Source organism: Anomaloglossus baeobatrachus, chromosome 3, assembly GCF_048569485.1.
Source record: "Anomaloglossus baeobatrachus isolate aAnoBae1 chromosome 3, aAnoBae1.hap1, whole genome shotgun sequence".
In the NCBI taxonomy this organism is placed as follows: domain Eukaryota; kingdom Metazoa; phylum Chordata; class Amphibia; order Anura; family Aromobatidae; genus Anomaloglossus; species Anomaloglossus baeobatrachus.
In genome coordinates, this window is record NC_134355.1 from 376,390,787 (window position 1) to 376,410,397 (window position 19,611).

Genomic DNA, 19,611 nt, shown 5'->3' on the forward strand with positions numbered 1-19,611 from the left:
CCTCGCCCCATAACAGTGTGTCATGACCACATTTTTTGCTTAAAATTTTATTTTCCTCCTCTAAAACCAGGGTGCGTCTTATGGTCCAGTGCGTCTTATAGTCCGACAAATACGGTAAATTAAATAAAGTGACACATTCTGACAAATATTAAACCATCAATGTATTTTTATTCTTCTAAATATCACTTGCGAAGTGAATGAAATAGAATACAAAACACAAATGTTCAAGTAGTGAATAATCCATTTTGTGCTGAATTGGAAAGTCTAGTCTTTTCAGGCGGTGGAAATTCATGGCTGAGGTGCACGCCAGAAAATCACCCAATAAAAGAATTCAAAATAAGGGATTTGCAAGAATATGATCAACAAATTCATCCTTTATGAATATTCTGGAAAGAAAAAAAAACAGACATTGAAAAGGAATGATTTATTTAGCATTACGTAGCTATGATTATTACAGATTTTAGTAAACTTGTCTATATTCTCAAACCAGTCTTATAATCAATGAAACAATGCAGCATAGTTATGAAAATTCCTAGAAAACATTTTATGGTGGCCTGAAATTATAATATGGCCAGCAAAGTTATATGCTTAATTCACAATAATGCAACATCTTTTTTTACATCTTTAATTTGATTATTCTTAGTAGAAAAATACCATTATGCGATATTACAGCATTAAATGTTCGATTGTAAAAGAAAAATACCAACTCAAAGACATTTATCCACCAACCAGTATAATGTCATTTTACAACATAATTTAATTAAAAAGCAATTCAGATTTACCAAATAAAAACAGAAAAGAGAGGCTAAACCATTTTTACTATTTCTTTTTCACAATAAAGCAAGAGAATGAAAATCAAAATGCGCTCGATTAACCTTTTACATTTGCTATTCATTTCAAGTGCTTTCTTTTTGGCTCTTCTTCCCGTTATTGAAAAGAGGGGTTAGATCTCATCACCAAAACCCAAATGACCAGGTTTATTGACTTGTCAAAAAAAAAACAAAAACCAAGCCAGTCTTGGTCCAGCAACTTCCTCTATTCAAGGGAAATTTAGAATTATATGTGATCATTCAAATTAGTAGTAGTCCATGTAATACATGATCAAACGGAATCATATAAAAAGTCAAAGATCGTAAGCTTGCGAGAAGAGTGCTCACTCCTCTTGGTATCTGAATTTTGTTATTCTGTAATGTCTCATATTGTCTGTATATGTCCCCTCTGAATTGTAAAGTGCTGCCAGAATTTGTTTGGCAGTATATAAATAAAAATTATTATTATAAGGCGCTCAACAATGTGGCCTATCTATGAAGTCCATTTGCCCTAGTGTGTGGATAACATATTCCGGTCATAAATTAGCCACCACATGGTTTGCATGCGTCCCTCAGTCTATCGGGCAATGTTAGTGATAAGAGTGATAGTACAAGATTAAGAAACACTGGATTACCGTATAATTTTAAGGTGGATTTACTTTAAATCCACCATATGAACACAGGTCATTTTAGTTAGTGCAATTTTTAAGTTTTCACCAAAGGGGTGTGGCTCACAAAGTAATTAACATGATAGAAAAAAATGGTTCAAAAATCCTTTTTGAAAATATATTTTTATAATGCTTTCAACGAGGATTACAGCATTGCTTAATAAATATTTCCATTTACATGGATAATCCGTAAGACGATCCAGCTGATAGTAACTTTCATTGCACACTGTCCAGGGGAATTATTCCATATTCCACCGACACAGTGTGCAATGAACGTTACTATCAGCAGAATTATATTACAAATTATCCATGTAGTTGAAAATATTTATTAAGCAATGATTTTTTCCATGTACACCTCCTTGAAAGCAGTATAAAAATATATTTTCAAAAAATATTTTAGTACCTTTTTTCTATCATTAGGTTGGACTTTCACAGCATGGGAGGTTGTATGACGGCAAGAGAGGTGAAAGCGTCGTTCAGCCTTTTCCATATGTTTTTTGGTCACAGGGTAATTATGCAGAGCCTCTTGTAAGCCATGCCCCTTTGATTAAAAACTCTTACTAAATAAAAAGTGCCCACATCTCTAGAACTACAGTGGAACCTCGCTTAAGAAGTAACCCAGTTAACGAGAATTTCGCTTAACAAGCAAAGCTTTTTGTAAATTTGTAACTCTGTTTATGAGAAATCTTTGCTGTACGAGCAAAATACTCACCGCACACACTTCCAGTTCCGTACATCCACCGCGCTCTGACCCGCTCTTGTAGTCCACACAAACACTCACAAAACACAAAAAAACACACATGCACGCACATACAGTATTATGCTCACCTTACCTTCCGTTCCATCGCCGACCTCATGGTTCTTGTAGTTCGCCGATACATCGCGACGAGGGAGAAATCCTCGCGGCGAACTACAAGACCCAGGAGGCTGGCGATGGAGCGGAAGGTAAGGTGAGCATAATATGTGTATCTTCCGTTCCATCGCCGGTCTCATGGGTTTTGTAGTTCGCCGCTCCATGATGTGTATGCACAAGCATCGCGACGAGGCAGGAACTTCCCCTGTTAGCCGCTACTCAAAGGCAGCGCGCTACTACCTAGCGGCTACTGCCTTTGACGTCAGCGCTCTGGGTGCGGAAGTTCCTGCCTCGTCGTGATGGTTACCCGATACACAGCCCATACTAGCGAACAGCAAGTTCCAGGAGGCTGACGATGGAACGGAAGGTAAGGTGAGCATAATATGTGCGTGCGTGCTTGTGTGTGTGTTTGCGCATGTGTGGAATGGCACAATAGGGGACCAGGATGGGACATTTAACAAGTTGTGGAATGAATTGTCTGCATTGCAATGATTTCCTATGGAAAATCTTGATTGCTGAATGAGTAACTTGGTTAACAAGCACACTCCCAGAACGGATTGTTCTCGTTAACCAATGTTCCACTGTATATGGAAGGTTAAAAAACCCCCCAAAAAACTGATTATTCTACGGAGCAATGGGAATAAAATAAGAGCCACAACTCACCCCTTTTGGTCAGGTGACATGTCCTCTTTAATTAAATGTTCTCAACATATCAGTCCCTTCTGGGATGGACATTCTAACTCTTCCGCATGTAATAAGACATTATTCTTCTAAGTATATTATTTTACTTCAGTTGTAATGTATAACATTTTGCCAAAATTGTATCTCTGGGGTTTTTTACATTTCCTAATGTGCCTAAATATTATTTCTAGAGATACAATTTGACAAAAGGAAACTAAAGCCCTAAACTAAAGACCCTCATAAAAATATAACTTAATAATTTCAAATAATAATATAACATGTTTCACCACAATGGCGTCTAAAGGGGTCTTGAGCTTCAAACCCTGATGACGGCAGTGTGGTGAAATATGTTGGGGAGGCAAATGGTTCTATTTTAGTAAGGCGAGTCCAGTGTTAGTTTCCTGGACAGTTGGCCCTTACGGACATTTCGTGCTGACAATCCGGTGTTAAGCTATATGCAATCTATATAACTAATTAGGTCTGTCTGTCCACTTCACTTAAGAAAGTTGATCAGCAATTAATACACCTCTCGTTGCACTAAGTAATTTTAAATATTTGAACAGTGCATTTATATAGTTAAATTATTATTTGCACTTATTAAAAGTTATATGTTAATGAGGGTCTTTAGTTAAGGGGTTTAGTGGTCTCTACGCTGACGTTTTGAATAGAGTTGAGCGAGTACCTAACTATTCGTACTCGCTATACTCATAACAAGTACTGGTCTAATACTCGTGTATTCATTCCGAATAGTGTGTGCAATGCAAGTCAATGGGGAATACTCACAATGTAACGAATAACCCGAATTCCGCACTATTCGCTACTCGCATGAATAGTGTGGAATTCGGATTACTCGTTACTTTGCGACTTTTTCCCCATTGACTTGTATTGCACACGCTATTCGGAATGAATACGCGAGTATTAGGCAGTACTCATTATGTGTAAAGCGAGTACGAATAGTTAGGTACTCGCTCAACTCTAGTTTTGAACTTTGTTTAATATAAATATTTCTGTTATAAAACATTACTGCTTTGTTCTTTATGTACAAACTGCACATAAATTTAGAGAAAGTGGGAAAAGATATATGGAAATGAATATTTCTACCACTATTTTGTGAAGGGAGAAATAAGTTTCTCCTGATCATAATATTTTTCTGTTTATAATTCCTAAATCATGATGACTTAAGCTAGAGGAAGACGTCTGGGTAAAAACTTATGAGAATCTCATCTGCCGGAAAAAAAAATTATTTGTACTGATGAAAACATTTCCTTCTGCCAGAACACAACAGTGGAATACTTACAAAAAAATTGTATTACTTTACTCAGTAGTTAATCATCTTTCGCAGCGCATCAAAGCATTTCCATTTATCAGGGATATAGAAAGGTTCAAAGATGTGAGGAAATGGCGTGTCGTAGCCGCATACTCTGGCTATTGGAGCTTCGAGATTCAAGAAGCACTCCTCCTGCAAATGAATCACAAGACACAGCATGAATATTGACAAATATCTTATTAGCTGGGTTCATGCTATGAAGTGGAAATGCTGAGGTTTGGAATTGCATGAATACGGCTGATGACAATATTCATCTTCAAAACTATGCACAGCTGGAAAGGCATTTGTAGAACATTAAATTAGCAGTTTCATAAACTGACCATTTATACAAGACAAAAAACAGCAGCAAGCCAATTAAACACTGTTATCCTCCAAGCTATTACAACTGTTACATTTCACTCTTGTTCTCAATTCTACTCCATGGATTAGGAAACATAAAAAATGAGAGAACGCTGCCTTCACGAAGTCTACTTTCAATGTCATAGAATTTCAAGTGACAATTTTTTTAGCAAAAAGTGATATGGCACGGTAAATTCCAACATGCCTAAAACAGCTTTCCCTAACCTTTGCCATGAGTTGACCCTTTCCCATACCCAACATTTTGTAGGTTGGCAAAGATTCCTATAATGTGTATGGTCACCTTTACAGCGATCAGCTCGTCTACATGCAATACAAAGAAACACTGGCTCAGATTCATCAAGACCAGCAATGTTCATGCCAATCTTGATGAGGGGGCATGTTGGAATCATAAGCTCCTAATTCATTAAGGGGTATACGCCTCATATAGAATCAGGAGCATCTGACAAAGTGTTCAGCTCTTACTCTGGTAAGGTACTGGAGAAAGATTGCTGGCATAAGGCATGACACAGATCATCATGAATTGGACAAGCTGTGGCATCACACCCTGTCCCACCTATTTTTGGTGTAACTGAGCAAAACTGGCATGAAACGGAGTTGCGCAAAACTGTTTTTAACTAATTTATTCTGCTGGATCATTGGATGACAACAGACTATTCATCTTATCCTATAGGAGCTTGTGAAACAGTGGTTATCACCTGCTGTCCTATAAACCATCTACTAGCTTCTGAACTATAGTATTAAATAACTTGGGATAACTGTGGCCTTACGTTCAGAAAAAAACAGTCTACACTGTTTTCTGATTAATTGTTGTTTGCCAAAAATTACATTCAACAAATTTTGAAGGCCCCAGACTAAGGAGGTTGTGATCAGAATGCAACGTGTAAAAACAGTGAGCCTTTCATGTTTGACAATGAGCTTATGCTGAACTGTCCATTAATCATTGAAATACCAAATTATTTCTCCCTCCCTTTTATTCCCTTCTGTTTTATTCATGTGGTCTATTCCCTATAGGTGACTCTATGGTTTATACATATCACTATCCTTTATAAAATGATGCGTTTGTGTTGTAAAGTGAAATAAAACTCAATTGGAGAATAGATTGAATTCTGGGCTTGCTTGACAACATTTGTTCTCAATGAACAAATGTAAAATCAAAAAGGTAATAAAACACATAAAAGACCCCCAGTAATCGTAAGTAGCATATGAAACCTAGTACATTGTATAAACTTAACTGGGTACATTGTAAAATAATCTGACACAAGGTTATATAGTATATAGCTTTACCAGAGTGCACTAAAATGCAGTTAACTCAAACCTTTTTCCACATGTTTCTGAAGCCAGGACATTCCTCAATGGCCTCCATAAAAGAAATGATTAGGACTGCGATTTGTACAAAATAATTGCGAAGATGCGGTAATTGGGCAAATGATCACCAATGAACAATATAAACTGCTCATGGTTGACAAAACAGAGATTGTGCAAAAAGAAAAGCTTAATTCACACATGGTGGATGAACATGAGTGAGGCTCTCACAATGATTTGGGGAGTCACGAAAAAAGTCATCCACATCCCTATGGATATACCAAAAATATCTATGTTCGAAAGGGCTAACCCTCTAAATATGCATCATGGTCTTTTATGGTGGGAATTTGTCTTTTTTTTCTTGTTGACAGGATATGGGCTTCCAATCATCTATTCAATCATCAAGTTAATTATAGTGCACATAATGTTAATGTTCTCTTCTTGGTAGAATGCTGACACTTGGCTGGTTATAACTTAGCTCCATCTCCGATTCAGAATTCAAGCCTTATGTCATTTAATGTTCCTAATGTTTCATCATCTCAAATGATTCCGAACACATTTGGCAAACAAAATCGCTGCACCAATAGTCTGCATCTGTCATCTCAACGGTTTCACGGTGAAGAAAAAATATTATACAAAAACATTGTCTGACCGTTTCATATGTATAATGTGTCTTATCCAGGAATACAGCATTAGCAGTCATATATGGAACACAAAACTGTTTATTTAGCAAATGTTCACTTGAAATGTAGCATCATACAAATATCTAAATGATAAAGATTAAATAAGATCTGTCCTGAATAACTGCAATCCGAATAAAGGCCAATATGAAGATCAATTAATGGTTTCTGGAGCTTAGTAATATATTAGAAAGACTAGTCTGCATATCACGGTGTGTGTACAGACAATACCAAACCTACCGGGAGATGAAAAAAAGAGAACTAACAGCTTCATACATGCCTATGAGCCTGTTAGTCTGGATCCATACATGGACCATGAAATGCAGACATATGAAGCCGGACTTACTGCTAAAAGTACAGAATGGCTGCTCCATAATGATTTTACAGAACAGGCTATTAAACCAGAGTAGATGAGGTATCGTAAAATAAACTAAGAAAGTTCAAAGAATAATTTAATGTGAATTATTAACAAGGAGCTTAAAATTGATATATTCACAGTTACATAGTGTTTTAACCAAAAGTGGAGGGTCCCCTGTGCACAAAAAAATATAATAATAATAGCTCAACTTAGAGCCTCTTTCATCTCTCAAAAAGCCTAAAAGTAAATGTGAGCTCTTAAATTAATTAGTGAAGGCCTTTAGATGTAACTAAAAGGCAGTAGGAAGCTGCTTTAAGAGGGCACAGTAGACATTCCTACTAAGTGGATCTCTCAAAACTGTACAGGGTTGTGTATAAGGTAAGACCGCTCCTTATTTCATGCAGCAGTAGAGATAATATTAAAAGGGAACATGTCAAGTCTAATATACACCCAGGACCACGAGCAGTTCTGGTTGCATATTGCTAATCCCTGCCTAACCATCCCTGCATACACTAGCATAAATAAAGAGATCTTTAGAAAAAGTAATTCTAAAGATCTTTTACTGTATGCCAATGAGCGAGGGCACTAGTCCCCTGGGCGTGCTAACATGCTAATGAACATGGAGCGTCACTGGATGCTCTCACTTACCTCTCTCTGTTGCAATCGCGTCCGACACTGGATTTCGGCTCAGTGCGCGTGACCCCGGAGTTTGGCTCATGCGCACTATGAAGCCGGGTGTATACGTCCTGGCTTCAAACTGAAGTAGTGCGCATGACCGAAACTCCGGGGTCATGCACACTGAGCAGAATCCAGCATCGGACGCGATGGCGGTGGAGAGGTAAGTGAGATCATCCTGTGACGCTGCACATTCATAAGCATGATAGCACATCCATAGGAGCGTACTAACATGCTAATGGTGGCGACTGGCCGGGGACTATAACGCCCAGGGGGCTACTGCCCGCACTCATTAGCATACGATAAAAGACCTTTAGAAATACTTTTTCTAAAGATCTCTTTATCTATGCTAGTGTATACAGGGACGGTTAGACAGGGATTAGAAATATGTACCCAGAACTGCTCGTGGCTCTGGGTGCATACTGCACTTGACAGGTTCCCTTAACACTGCACAATCTACACCAGCTGATTTCATAGTGTACGCAACGTTCATTTAGTTTAAATGGAAATATTATTATTTCTAGGAGAAATAGCAGAATATATAAAAGGCCCCAATAATATAAGGAAAATATATACTTTATTTTTTTTAAATATACAGCTACAGCAGCTATATATACAAGTGTATCGCGATGAATTAGAATATATCAAAAAGTTAATTTGTTTCAGTAATTTAATACAAAAAGGGAAAGTGTCTCTGTAAAAGTTGATGATTTTTTTTTCTTTTTCCTGAAAAATGGAAAACTGCTGCGTTTTTTTGAAAAAAGGAGAATGTCAATTCTTTCAGTGTTTTGCAGTACCTTTTTTTTACCATAGAAAGCAATAAGAAAGAGCAAAAAAGCTACAAAACGCAACTGCTGCGTTTTTGTAGTGTTTTTGCTACCTTTTTGGTGAATTAAACTAATTTTATTAACTCCTTCACCTCACTGATGGCTTATTTTTTGCATTCTGAGCTGACACTTTTAATTATACCAAAGATGTGATGTTTTGATTGCCTGTTGCTGCATTTTAGTGCAATGTTGCGACCACAAAAAAAATAAATTCTGGCGTTTTCTTTATTTTTATTCTGCTACACCCTTTACCGATCAGATTTATTGATTTTATATGTTGTGTTCAGACTTAGCCAATCGCATTTAAACTCATGTTAAGCAGTAGTTAGTACACAGCTGCCATCATTTACAGTGATTCTGATTAACCCCATAAAACATTTAACTGTTCTAGTAGGGTTCGCAGACAGTTTCTTAGTTGCAGTTTACAGCAAAAGCCTCGGTCTGTAAACACCTTACAACACAGCAAGGGATCTCACTGCTGAAAGTTATGTCAAAAATGAGTATAAAAATAGCAACAAAAAGAGGAAAATATCCCCCAAAAATCAAGTATTACAACAAAGATGGGCTGCAGTGTGTACATCGCCCAGGGCAAAAAATAATACTCTACCAGGATACAGCTAAATCCCACTAAAGTGGAAGCATCACAGGTGCAGGAGGAGCAAATCACATACACACCTCCATGGAATGGAGGGGCACTATTGCTAGATGATAAAACTGCACATTAGTGGCTTGCATAGAGCGCTGTTCACACATGCAGATAACACAGTCACAAACCCGCATCCTATTAGGTGACGCCCATACTATTAGATCAGGCGGGCTGCCAAGCCGTATCCCACCTGTGTATCATGCAGGGACAGAAACTCTAAAATGCAAGGCCCAACAGAAAGGGGAATGGCTGTATCCTGTACAAAAAAAAAGAGGTTTTAGTTGGTATTTATGGCCATAAAACGTCAGCCTACAACCCTCGTCACAGGACCTCATACTTGTAGGTCCCTACACTAAATATAAAAATAGCAACAAAAAGAGGAACCCCATATAACATTTAACTGTTCTAGTAGGGTTCGCAGACAGTTTCTAAGTTGCAGTTTACAGCAAAAGCCTCGGTCTGTAAACACCTTACAACACAGCAAAGGGATCTCACTGCTGAAAGTTGTCAGAAGAAGAGTACAAAAACTTTCAAGACATTAGATCGATCATGGGACACAGTGAAGACCGTAACCAAGATGTGGCTTAAATTGGCACATTACCTAGAACTGGACGACCCTCAAAAATTGCTGGGAAAAAAAATAAATAATAAAATTGGTCCTTGAAGCAACCAAGTGGCATACAGAATCATTAACGGAACTGCAGGAATTTCTGACAAGCTCTGGTTGTCTACCGAATGTGACAACAATCTCATGTATTCTTCATATATCTCGCCTGTTGAGAAGGGTGGCAAAAAAGTCTCACAAAGAAATGCATTGAAGGCTGGCTGTGTTTCACCTAAATCAAGATCACGTCTTTCAAAAACATGTGGGAAAACTTGTTATGGTCTGATGAGACCAAGTCTGAACCTTTTGGTCATAATTCCAAAAGGTATGTTTGGTGCAAAGCATAATACCAAAAGAACATTATACCCACAGTGTAGCATAGTGGAGGCAGCATTATGATTTGGAACAGTTTTTCAGCAGCTGGAGCTGAGGCTTTAGACAAAGTGGAGAGATATATGAAGAGTTTTATATATGAGTCAATTTTTCATCAAAACCTCCAAGTCTCTGCTAAAAAATAATTTAATCTTTCAGCACAACTACCCCAAATCTTACTTACTTCTAAATAACCAAATAATGGCTTCACCAGAAAAAAAAATCAAAGTTTTGGAATGGCCCGGTCACAACAAAGACCTAAATCCAATTGAAAATCTACAAGGATGGGTCGGCAAAGATTGCCAATTGTAGATGTGATAGACTCCTACCCAAAAAGACTGAATTCTGATGTAAATTCAATTAAAGTATTACTTTGATATTGTGTATATTTATGAAATCACATTATTTTAGTTATCTGAAATATTTTCAGGTGGAAGAATAAAAAATGGTTTGTTTTTCAATTGAATTGTACAAATTAAAGGTGGAAGAAAGTTCAAGAATGAATCTTCTTGATGTGACTTTTTTATGTGAGTAAAATCTGGCATTTTAACAGGGCTCTGCAGACTTTTTATATCCATTGTGTTTAGAGTTTAAGAAAATAGAGCAAAATAAGATTTCTCTGCTATAATGTTTATTGTTTGCCTCACGATTCTGCATTGACAAAATATTGATTATTCTTCTACTTGTTCTGCCAAAGATTTAATAAAATAAATCTTATTTTAATCTCTGCCAAGATAAATTTAAAACATTTTGTTAGAATTACAGATTACAGTAAAAATAGGATTTCTGTCCAAGACTTTATTAAACAAAACATTCACACCTTCCTTTTACCATAAGGAGAACATGGGTTTCCTTATAGCAATACCCTCCTCCATTTCATTTGAGCATTTATGCCAAGTTACACATTTAGGGCATCTTACACAGGATAAGCCATACATGGCAGATGTGGATCCAGCTCAAAAACATTCCACCATCGGAACAACATTGGTCCGCGGAGTTCCATTTGTCATTTAAAAACTAATAGTTTTCACCCAAAGAACCAATCACTAAGCAGCATTGCTTGTTAATGTCTTCTGATCCTTTATTTGTTTTTCTTTTTTTGATGGTTGAGGATGTGGGGCTTCTTGCAAGGCAAAATATTGCAACTTCTTCTGCAGATAGATGATTTATAGGATAGGTGTCCCATGGAAATAACCTATTTCCATGGGACATACAAAAACACACACATAGGACATAAAAATATTTTTTGTGTTAAAAGTTTTTTCTTCTTCGCAATAGCAGACAGAATACATTTTTAAATCTGCGGTACAGTTTCCGAAATATGAATCTTTTTACTCTTTTTACTTAGTGCCAATTTGCATGTTCTTTACCAAAGGGGGCTTTGCGCATAGGATGCAGAGCATCCTAAAGACTCTCCCTTAGAGGGTTCTGGTGAACCATGCCCCCCTTGTTAAATACCTTAAAAATTAGAACTAAATTTGAAGGCTCTCCCTCTATAGGACCCTTTACACACTGCAACATCGCTAGCGATATCGCTGTAACGTCACCGGTTTTGTGACGTAATAGTGACCTCCCCAGTGACATTGCAGTGTGTGACACGCATCAGCGACCTGGCCCCCGCTGTGAGGTCGCTGATCGCTACAAGTTGTTCAGGACCATTTTTTGGTCCATTGTTTCCCACTGTGCAGCACGCATCGCTGTGTTTGACAGCGGGGACCAACGAGCACCGTCTCTGTGTAAGCGGTGTATGCTGATAACCAGGGTAAATATCCGGTAACCAAGCAAAGCGCTTTGCTTGGTTACCCGATATTTACCTTGGTTACCAGCGTCCGCCGCTTACAGGCTGCCAGCACTAGCTCCCTGCACACGTAGCCACGATAAATATCGGGTAACTAAGCAAAGCACTTTGCTTAGTAACCCGATGTATACCCTAGCTACGTGTACAGGGAGCCAGCGGTGGCAGCCTGTAAGCGGCGGATGCTGGTGACCAGGGTAAATATCGGGTAACCAGCAAAGCGCTTTGCTTGGTTACCTGATATTTACCATGGTTACCAAGCGCAGCATCGTTACACGAGTCGCTGCTGGCTGGTCGCTGGTGAGATCTGCCTGTTTGACAGCTCACCAGCAACCATGTAGCGATTTTCCAGTGATCCCGGCCAGGTCGGATCGCTGGTGGGATCGCTAAAAAGTCTCGGTGTGTAACGGGGCCTTATGGCATAGTATGGCGGATTTCAAGAAACAAAAAAAAGTCGTTCCTAGGGGAGCATCAGAAATAAAATATCAAAAACTGGCCACTTTTGACCTGGTGACAGGTCCTTTAAGTCGATAATGGACACTACACATCAATCTCTGGACATAGTTCATTCATTTGCATATCTTTTAATATATTGCACTTTATCACATAGAAACAGTTTGAGCACTACAACATTTTCCAAATTGAATTTTTAAACCATTGTTTCAAATTAAATCTGATGTTCAGTACAAAGCAAATCCCAAGTGCAACTTCTTGATTAATGAGTGAACTGGAAATTATTGGATTATGTAACATTTGACTGAGCTTCAGAGGAACAAAAAAAATATGTCTGAAGCTGAATACAACACTACTTTCTCCACAAATCTCATCCAGAAATGTTCAGTTATATGCTGTCAATCTTTCAGATAATCACAACCAGTCAGATCATATGCAAATAGATTCTACTGAAGCCAAAATGTTGGTTAACAGGTGCAGTGAACAACATACAAATGGATACGAAATCCTGTAACGAGAATCAAATCTATCAACGAGGAAATTTATAACTAAAGGGATTGTGGGAATACTTGATCAGTACATGTGGTCGGTATTATAATTGGAAATCAAGCTATTAAAAAGTGACATATGTGCCATATACACACCTCATTATAGAAATATGCATAACCTAGATCAGTGATGGCCAACCTTTTGAGCTTGGTGTGTTAAAATTTGTGGGGGAAAAAAAAAGCATAACTTGGGTGGTGTGTCATGTCTCAAAAAATCCATAATTTTGTGATATTTGTAGTTCTAATAACAAAAAAGTTATCTGATAATGACTGCTGCGGGGGAGGGCGAGAGAAGATACTAACTGATGGGGGGGAGGAGATAATGATTATCTCCTCTCCTACTCCCCCCAGCAGTCATGTCCTTTGTAGTAATGTGCCCATCCTTGTCCTCTGTAGTAATGTGCCCCATCCTGTAGTACAGTGCCCATCCTTGTACTCTGTAGTAATGTGCCCATCCTTGTCTAAATCCTGTAGTAATGCCCATCCTTGTCTTCTATAGTAATGTGCCTCATCCTTGTCCCCTGTAGTAATGTGCCCCATCCTTGTCCTCTGTAGTAATGTGCCCCATCCATGTCCTCTGTTGTATGGTGCCCCATCCATGTCCTCTGTAGTATGGTGCCCCCTCATTATATTTTGTAGTAATCTGCCCCATCCTTGACCTCTGTAATAATGTGCCCATCGTCACTCTTGTAATAATGTGTCTATTCTTATGCCCATCCTTGTCCCCTTCTTTTAGCAATGCCCCATCCTGTAGTAATGTCCCTTATTTATGCCACATTATGCAGTTTTCACAAGAACCCCCCACCCCCCCAAAAAAAGTAGATTTTGGGTACTCACCGTAAAATCTCTTTCTTGGAGCCTTCATTGGGGACACAGAGACCATGGGTTGTATGCTGCTACCACTAGGAGGCGACACTAAGCAAAACAAGAAAAACTCCTCCTATGCAGTATACACCCACCAACTGGCAATCGTTCCTCAGTTAGTGAGAAAGCAATAGGAGACAACAGTAAAGAACGAACAATCTTTCAGAAGTGAACATCCAACTCGACATTCAACAGTAACATTGAACAGTAACATATGTCCAACACAAGGGCGGGTGCTGTGTCCCCCAATGAAGGCTCCAAGAAAGAGATTTTACGGTGAGTACCCAAAATCTACTTTTCTGTATCGCTTCATTGGGGAACACAGAGACCATGGGACGTCCTAAAGCAGTCCCACGGGTGGGTCTAATGTTACTCTCAGGGCTGACCTCGGTCCACTGCAGCCTGCAGAACTCGTCTACCGAGGCTCGCATCGGAGGATGCGAAAGTGTGGACCCTGTAGAACTTTGTGAAAGTGTGGAGCGAAGACCAGGTGGCCGCTTTGCAAAGCTGTGACGCTGGAGCGTGGTGACGGACCGCCCACGAGGCTCCCACCGCCCTGGTGGAATGGGCCGTAATCCTGAGTGGGCGCATTCTCCCTCTTACCCGGTAGGCTTCCAGTACGGCAGAGCGAATCCATCGCGCAATGGAGGACTTGGAGGCAGGTAGGCCTCTGCGCGGGCCGGACGGAAGCACAAAGAGAATCCGACCGTCTGAATTGAGACGTCCTGGAAATGTACAGGCGGTGAGCTCTGACCAAGTCCAGCTTGTGGAGAAGAACCTCACGAGGGTGCGAAGGGTTCGGACAAAAGGAGGGAAGAACAATGTCCTCGTTAAGATGGAAAGAGGAGACCACCTTGGGCAGAAAGGACGGTACCGGACGGAGGACTACCTTATCCTGGTGGAAGACAAGATATGGAGCACGGCAGGAAAGCGCCGCTAGTTCAGATACCCGCCTGATTGACGTGATGGCAACTAAGAAGGCGACCTTCCAAGAGAGGAACGTTAGAGACACCTCCAGCATAGGTTCAAAGGGGAAATGCTGGAGAACAGACAGAACCAGGTTGAGGTCCCAGGGCTCCACCGGAGGCTGAACGGGGGGCACCGAATGAGCAGCCCCCTGAATGAATGTGCGAACCTGTGAGCGAGAGGCAATCCTCTTTTGAAAGAGAATGGAAAGAGCAGACACTTGCCCCTTGAGAGAGCTGAGTGCTAACCCAGCATCCAGACCAGACTGCAGGAAGGACAACAGAACTGGCAAGGAGAAGGTCATGGCTGTGACCTGGTTAGCTTCGCACCAGCGGAAATAGGCCTTCCATGTACGGTGGTAGATGCGGGAAGAGGAAGGCTTCCGTGCTTTGATCATTGTCTGGACGACCCTTTCTGAGAATCCCGAGGAAGTTAGTACTGCGGCTTCAACAGCCATGCCGTTAAATTGAGCGACTGTGAATTCTGGTGAAGAAAAGGTCCCTGAGTGAGAAGGTCCGGGACGTTTGGAAGTCTCCACGGAACGTCGGCGAGAAGGTGCACGAGCTCTGCGTACCATGGGCGACGGGGCCAATCTGGGGCCACGAGAATCACCGGAACTCCTTCCGCTTTGATCTTCTTGATTAGCTTGGGGATAAGCGGAGGAAAGAGGTACGGCAGAGAGAACTGCGACCAGGGGATCGCTAGGGCGTCCGTTGCGAGCGCTAGTGGGTCTCTTGCTCTGGAGACGAACTGGGGCACCTTGTGATTCCACCTGGAGGCCAGGAGGTCCACGTCGGGGATCCCCCACCTGGAACAGATCTGCTGGAAGATTCTGGGATTGAGGGACCACTCTCCTGCGTCGAGTCCTTCTCGGCTGAGGAAGTCGGCGGCCCAATTGTCCACGCCTGGGATGTGGACCGCCGAGATCGCTAGGATGTTCTGTTCGGTTCGGCCCAGTCGAGGATTTGAGATACCTCCCTCATCGCCGCTCAGCTGCGTGTTCTTATGGTTTATGTAGGCCACGGTGGTTGCATTGTCGGACTGCACCCGAACTGGGTGTCCGCGAAGCAGGGACTTCCAATGAAAGAGAGCTAGGCGAACTGACCTGAGTTCCAAGATGTTGATGGGAAGCTTGGTTTACGGCTCGGTCCAGTGACCCTGAACTGTGAGGTCCTGGAACGTGGCTCCCCAGCCTAGCAGGCTGGCGTCTGTCGTGATGACCTTCCATCGAAGGGGGAGAAATGATCTCCCTTGGAGGGTGAGGGGAGAGCGTTTCCACCATTCCAATGACTCTCTGACTCGAGGAGGGAGCGCAATGGGCTGATCCAGGGAGTGAAGAGACTTGTCCCATGTTGCTAGAAGGAGACCCTGAAGAGGGCGAGTATGGAATTGACTGTAGGGCACTGCTTCCATTGACGCCACCATCTTCCCGAGAATGCTCATGCAGTACCAAAGAGAGCAACGGGGTGCGCGTTGGAGCTTCCAACTCCCCCTGAGGATAGCTGAGAGCTTGTCCTTGGGCAGAAGAACCCTCGCCTGGGTGGTATCGAAGATCATGCCGAGGAATGAGATGCATTGAGCCGGGATCAGAGATGACTTTGGTCTGTTGATCAACCAGCCGAGACGGGTTAGAGTATCCAGAGTGATGTTGAGACTGTCGCGGCACTCCGACGCCGAGGGAGCCTTGATCAAAATGTCGTCCAGGTACGGGATGGCTAGAATTCCCCGGGTCCGAAGAATAGCCGTGACAGTTGCCATCACCTTGGTGAAGACTCTGGGAGCTGTCGAGAGCCCGAATGGGAGAGCTGTGAATTGAAAGTGTTGCTCCTGAACCACGAAGCGTAAGAATCTCTGATGAGCTGGAAAGATCGGGATGTGGAGATAGGCGTCCTGGATGTCCACCGAACAAAGGAACTCCCTGGGTTCCATGGATGCTATCACTGAGCGCAGAGACTCCATGCGGAATCGCCAGAGACGGACCCGCCTGTTGAGGCGCTTGAGGTCCAGAATGGAACGGACTGTGCCATTCTTCTTCGGGACAACGAAGAGGTTTGAATAAAAACCCCGGAATCTGTCTTGAGGGGGGACGGGGGTAATGACCCCAGAGTCTCGCATGGACTGGATGGCTGCGAAGAAGCCCTTGGTGAGCGAGGGATCTTTGGGGGGTTTGGACTTGACGAAGCGTGAGCATGGGAGAGAAGAAAACTCTATCTTGCAGCCGTGAGAGACGACGTCTCGGACCCAGGCGTCGTCTATCACGGAAAGCCAGGCGCTTCTGAACATGCGGAGACGACCGCCGACCCTGGATGAGGATCCGGGGACGGGAGCCCAGTCATGCGGAGGAAAATCTGTTGGATCTGGAGCAGGAGGGCTTGGACTGCTGGCCACGGGAATGCCAGGAACGCCAGTAGGGTGTTGCCTTAAAAGGAGGGCTTCCGTCTCTCCTGACGTGCTGGGGACCGCTCCCGACGTGTGTTGGTGTTGGTAGAAAATTGACGAAAGGGGCGAAAGGGAAAAGCCCGCCGTTTTGGAGGGGCACGGGGGATCTTCCGTTGGGGAAGGAAGGTACTCTTGCCCCCCCCCGTAGCCTCAGAGATGATCTTGTCCAGCTTTTCTCCGAAGAGTCTGGCACCAAAAAAGGGAAGACTGGAGAGAGACTTTTTGGATGCTGAGTCCGCGTTCCACGCTTTTAGCCACAAGGCTCTGCGGATTGCAGTAATGTTGCCGGCTGCCAGGGCTGCGGAAGCAGCAGAGTCGAGGGACACAGCAACTAGATACTTTCCGGCATGTGCGATCTGATCTGCGAGATCTGCCAGCTCGGGTCTGGGAGCTTTAGCCAGGATACCACGCCGAAGGAGCTTTGCCCAGGCGTAGACAGCCTTGGAGACCCAGGTGGATGCAAAGGCTGGAGTGATGGCGGAGCCGGAGGCTTCAAAGGCCGACCTGGCTAAGGATTCTATGGTCCTGTCCGAGGGATCCTTGAGGGAGGCGCCATCAGACAGCGGCAAGGTGGTGCTGGATGAAAGTCGGGAGATCGGAGGATCCACTGAAGGAGCCACTGACCACTTCTGAAGAAGTTCCGGTGGAAAGGGATAAAGGACCTGTGTCCGCTTGCGCCTCTGGAAACGCTTGTCGGGATGTTCCCACTGTCTAGAGAAAACGTCCTCAAACTCCCTGTGGTTGCCAAAGCTTCTTGGCAGTTTCTTGGCCCTTTTGAAAGGGACCGATTGACTGGTAGGAGCCGGATCTACATCCTTCACCTCTAGGGTCTGATTGACAGCAATGACCAGACTGTCCACCATACTGGTCAGCTTGGAGATATGTTCAGAGTCCAGATCGGAGTCAGAAACAGAGTCCTGGTCCGAATCTGGGGCTGCCGCAGATGAGGTAGGAGATAGAGAGCGTATTGCTCTGGAGGCCATAGAGGGGCTAGGGGAGCTGGAGGTAGACCCCGAGAGGGACCGCTTCCTAGACCTCCTGTGTGTTCTGCCCTGCCGGGCTGGAGGCGCTGTGGGCTCAGACTCGCTCTGGGTCACCGGGGGGACTCCAGAGGTGGAGGCGGGCAGACGCTCTATGGCCGAGGCGAAGGTTTGAGACATCTTAGTTAGGTTGTCCACAGACAGAGAGAGCTGAGGCCCACCCAGGCATGGGGGTCGAGTCCTCGTTACGGGCGGTGGGGGGCTCCGTAGTAGTCATGCTAGGGGTGCTACAGGCTAGGCAGATGGGGGAGGACTGCCCTGAGGGAAACTTTTTTAGACAAGAGGTGCAGGCGAAGTGAAGTACTATGGCCTGTGGCTGAGAGCGGGTCGCTCTTGTGCTGGACATGGGACAGCAGGGAGAGAGAAAGGAGAGAGAAGGAACAGAGCAGAGGATGCCAGGAGGATGGGGACTGGGGAAGGAGCTGCCTCCCAGTGGCAGAGCTTACCCAGACTCTGGCGTCCTGTGTGTGCTGGTGCTGCTGTCTGAAGCTGGCGCTGTGTCCTGAAGCTGCAGGCTGAGGGAGCAGAGGTGGGGGCTCCGGAGAGCTGCAGGATACTATGTGGGAAGCTGCACGGAACGCTGCCGCTGCCCAGAGGGATCGCAGGCTGTAATGGCGCTGCTGAGGGTGTCCGGGCTGCGGGAGGAGCAGGAAAGAAGCGCGAAAAAACGGCACGCTGCCGGGAGCAGGGATTGGCTAAGAGAAAGGAGAGCCGTGAGTGGACAGAAAGCGCACGCAGAGGCCTGCAGGGAATGGCTGCTAGAGCGGGCGGGCCTGCTGGGAAGGAAGGAGCCGCGCGATAGGCCGGCCGGGAGGGGGCGTGGCCGGACGGGAGCTAGGCCTGGAGAGAAGACGGGGGCTAAATTTTGGAATGAGGCCGCAGGGGGAGCCGGAGAACGGCGCCGAGGACGAAAGCGGGGGCAGAGCCTGCCTGAAGGGGGGCTGACCAGGGGTAAGCTGTGCTATGGATCTAAATTCCTTCTTTCCCCCCCCTTTTTTTTTTTTTTTTTTTTTTAATTAAACGGAGCCCCCCATGACCCGGGACAATGGATGCGTACCTGTCCCGATTGCTGAAAGTCCTCCTGATCCTGTGCTTGATCCTGGCCTCCTGGGAAATACGTAGGGAGACGGGTATCTTCTGATAATTTTTCGTCTCCCCTCCCTGATCAGGCCGGCTGTGGAGGGCGAGCGCGCAGGGGGAGGGGGGCAAGGACCATCCGCCTGTCCCTCTGTGCGGATGCCCCCCAAACAGTCTTGGGAGTGTTAGGGGGGTAGGGTCCTGCCAGACAGACACGGAGGACAACGGAAGTGGCGGACGGACCCCACTTCTGTGCGACCGGTCTCT

The 19,611-nt window shown here is 43.7% G+C and overlaps 1 protein-coding gene across 1 annotated transcript in view; it reads right to left on the reverse strand.

The window, feature by feature from the left end:
* Nucleotides 1–148: 148 nt before the first annotated feature.
* BCKDHB (branched chain keto acid dehydrogenase E1 subunit beta) overlaps nucleotides 149–19,611 on the reverse strand; it is a 274,772-nt gene continuing 255,309 nt past the window's right edge. The window contains exons 10-11 of the mRNA XM_075341500.1: nucleotides 4,309–4,470; nucleotides 149–386 (exon numbers count right to left, since the gene is read on the reverse strand). Of these exons, the coding sequence (XP_075197615.1) occupies nucleotides 4,330–4,470 (141 nt within the window). The 3' untranslated portion in view covers nucleotides 149–386; nucleotides 4,309–4,329. The remainder of the gene's footprint in view (nucleotides 387–4,308; nucleotides 4,471–19,611) is intronic.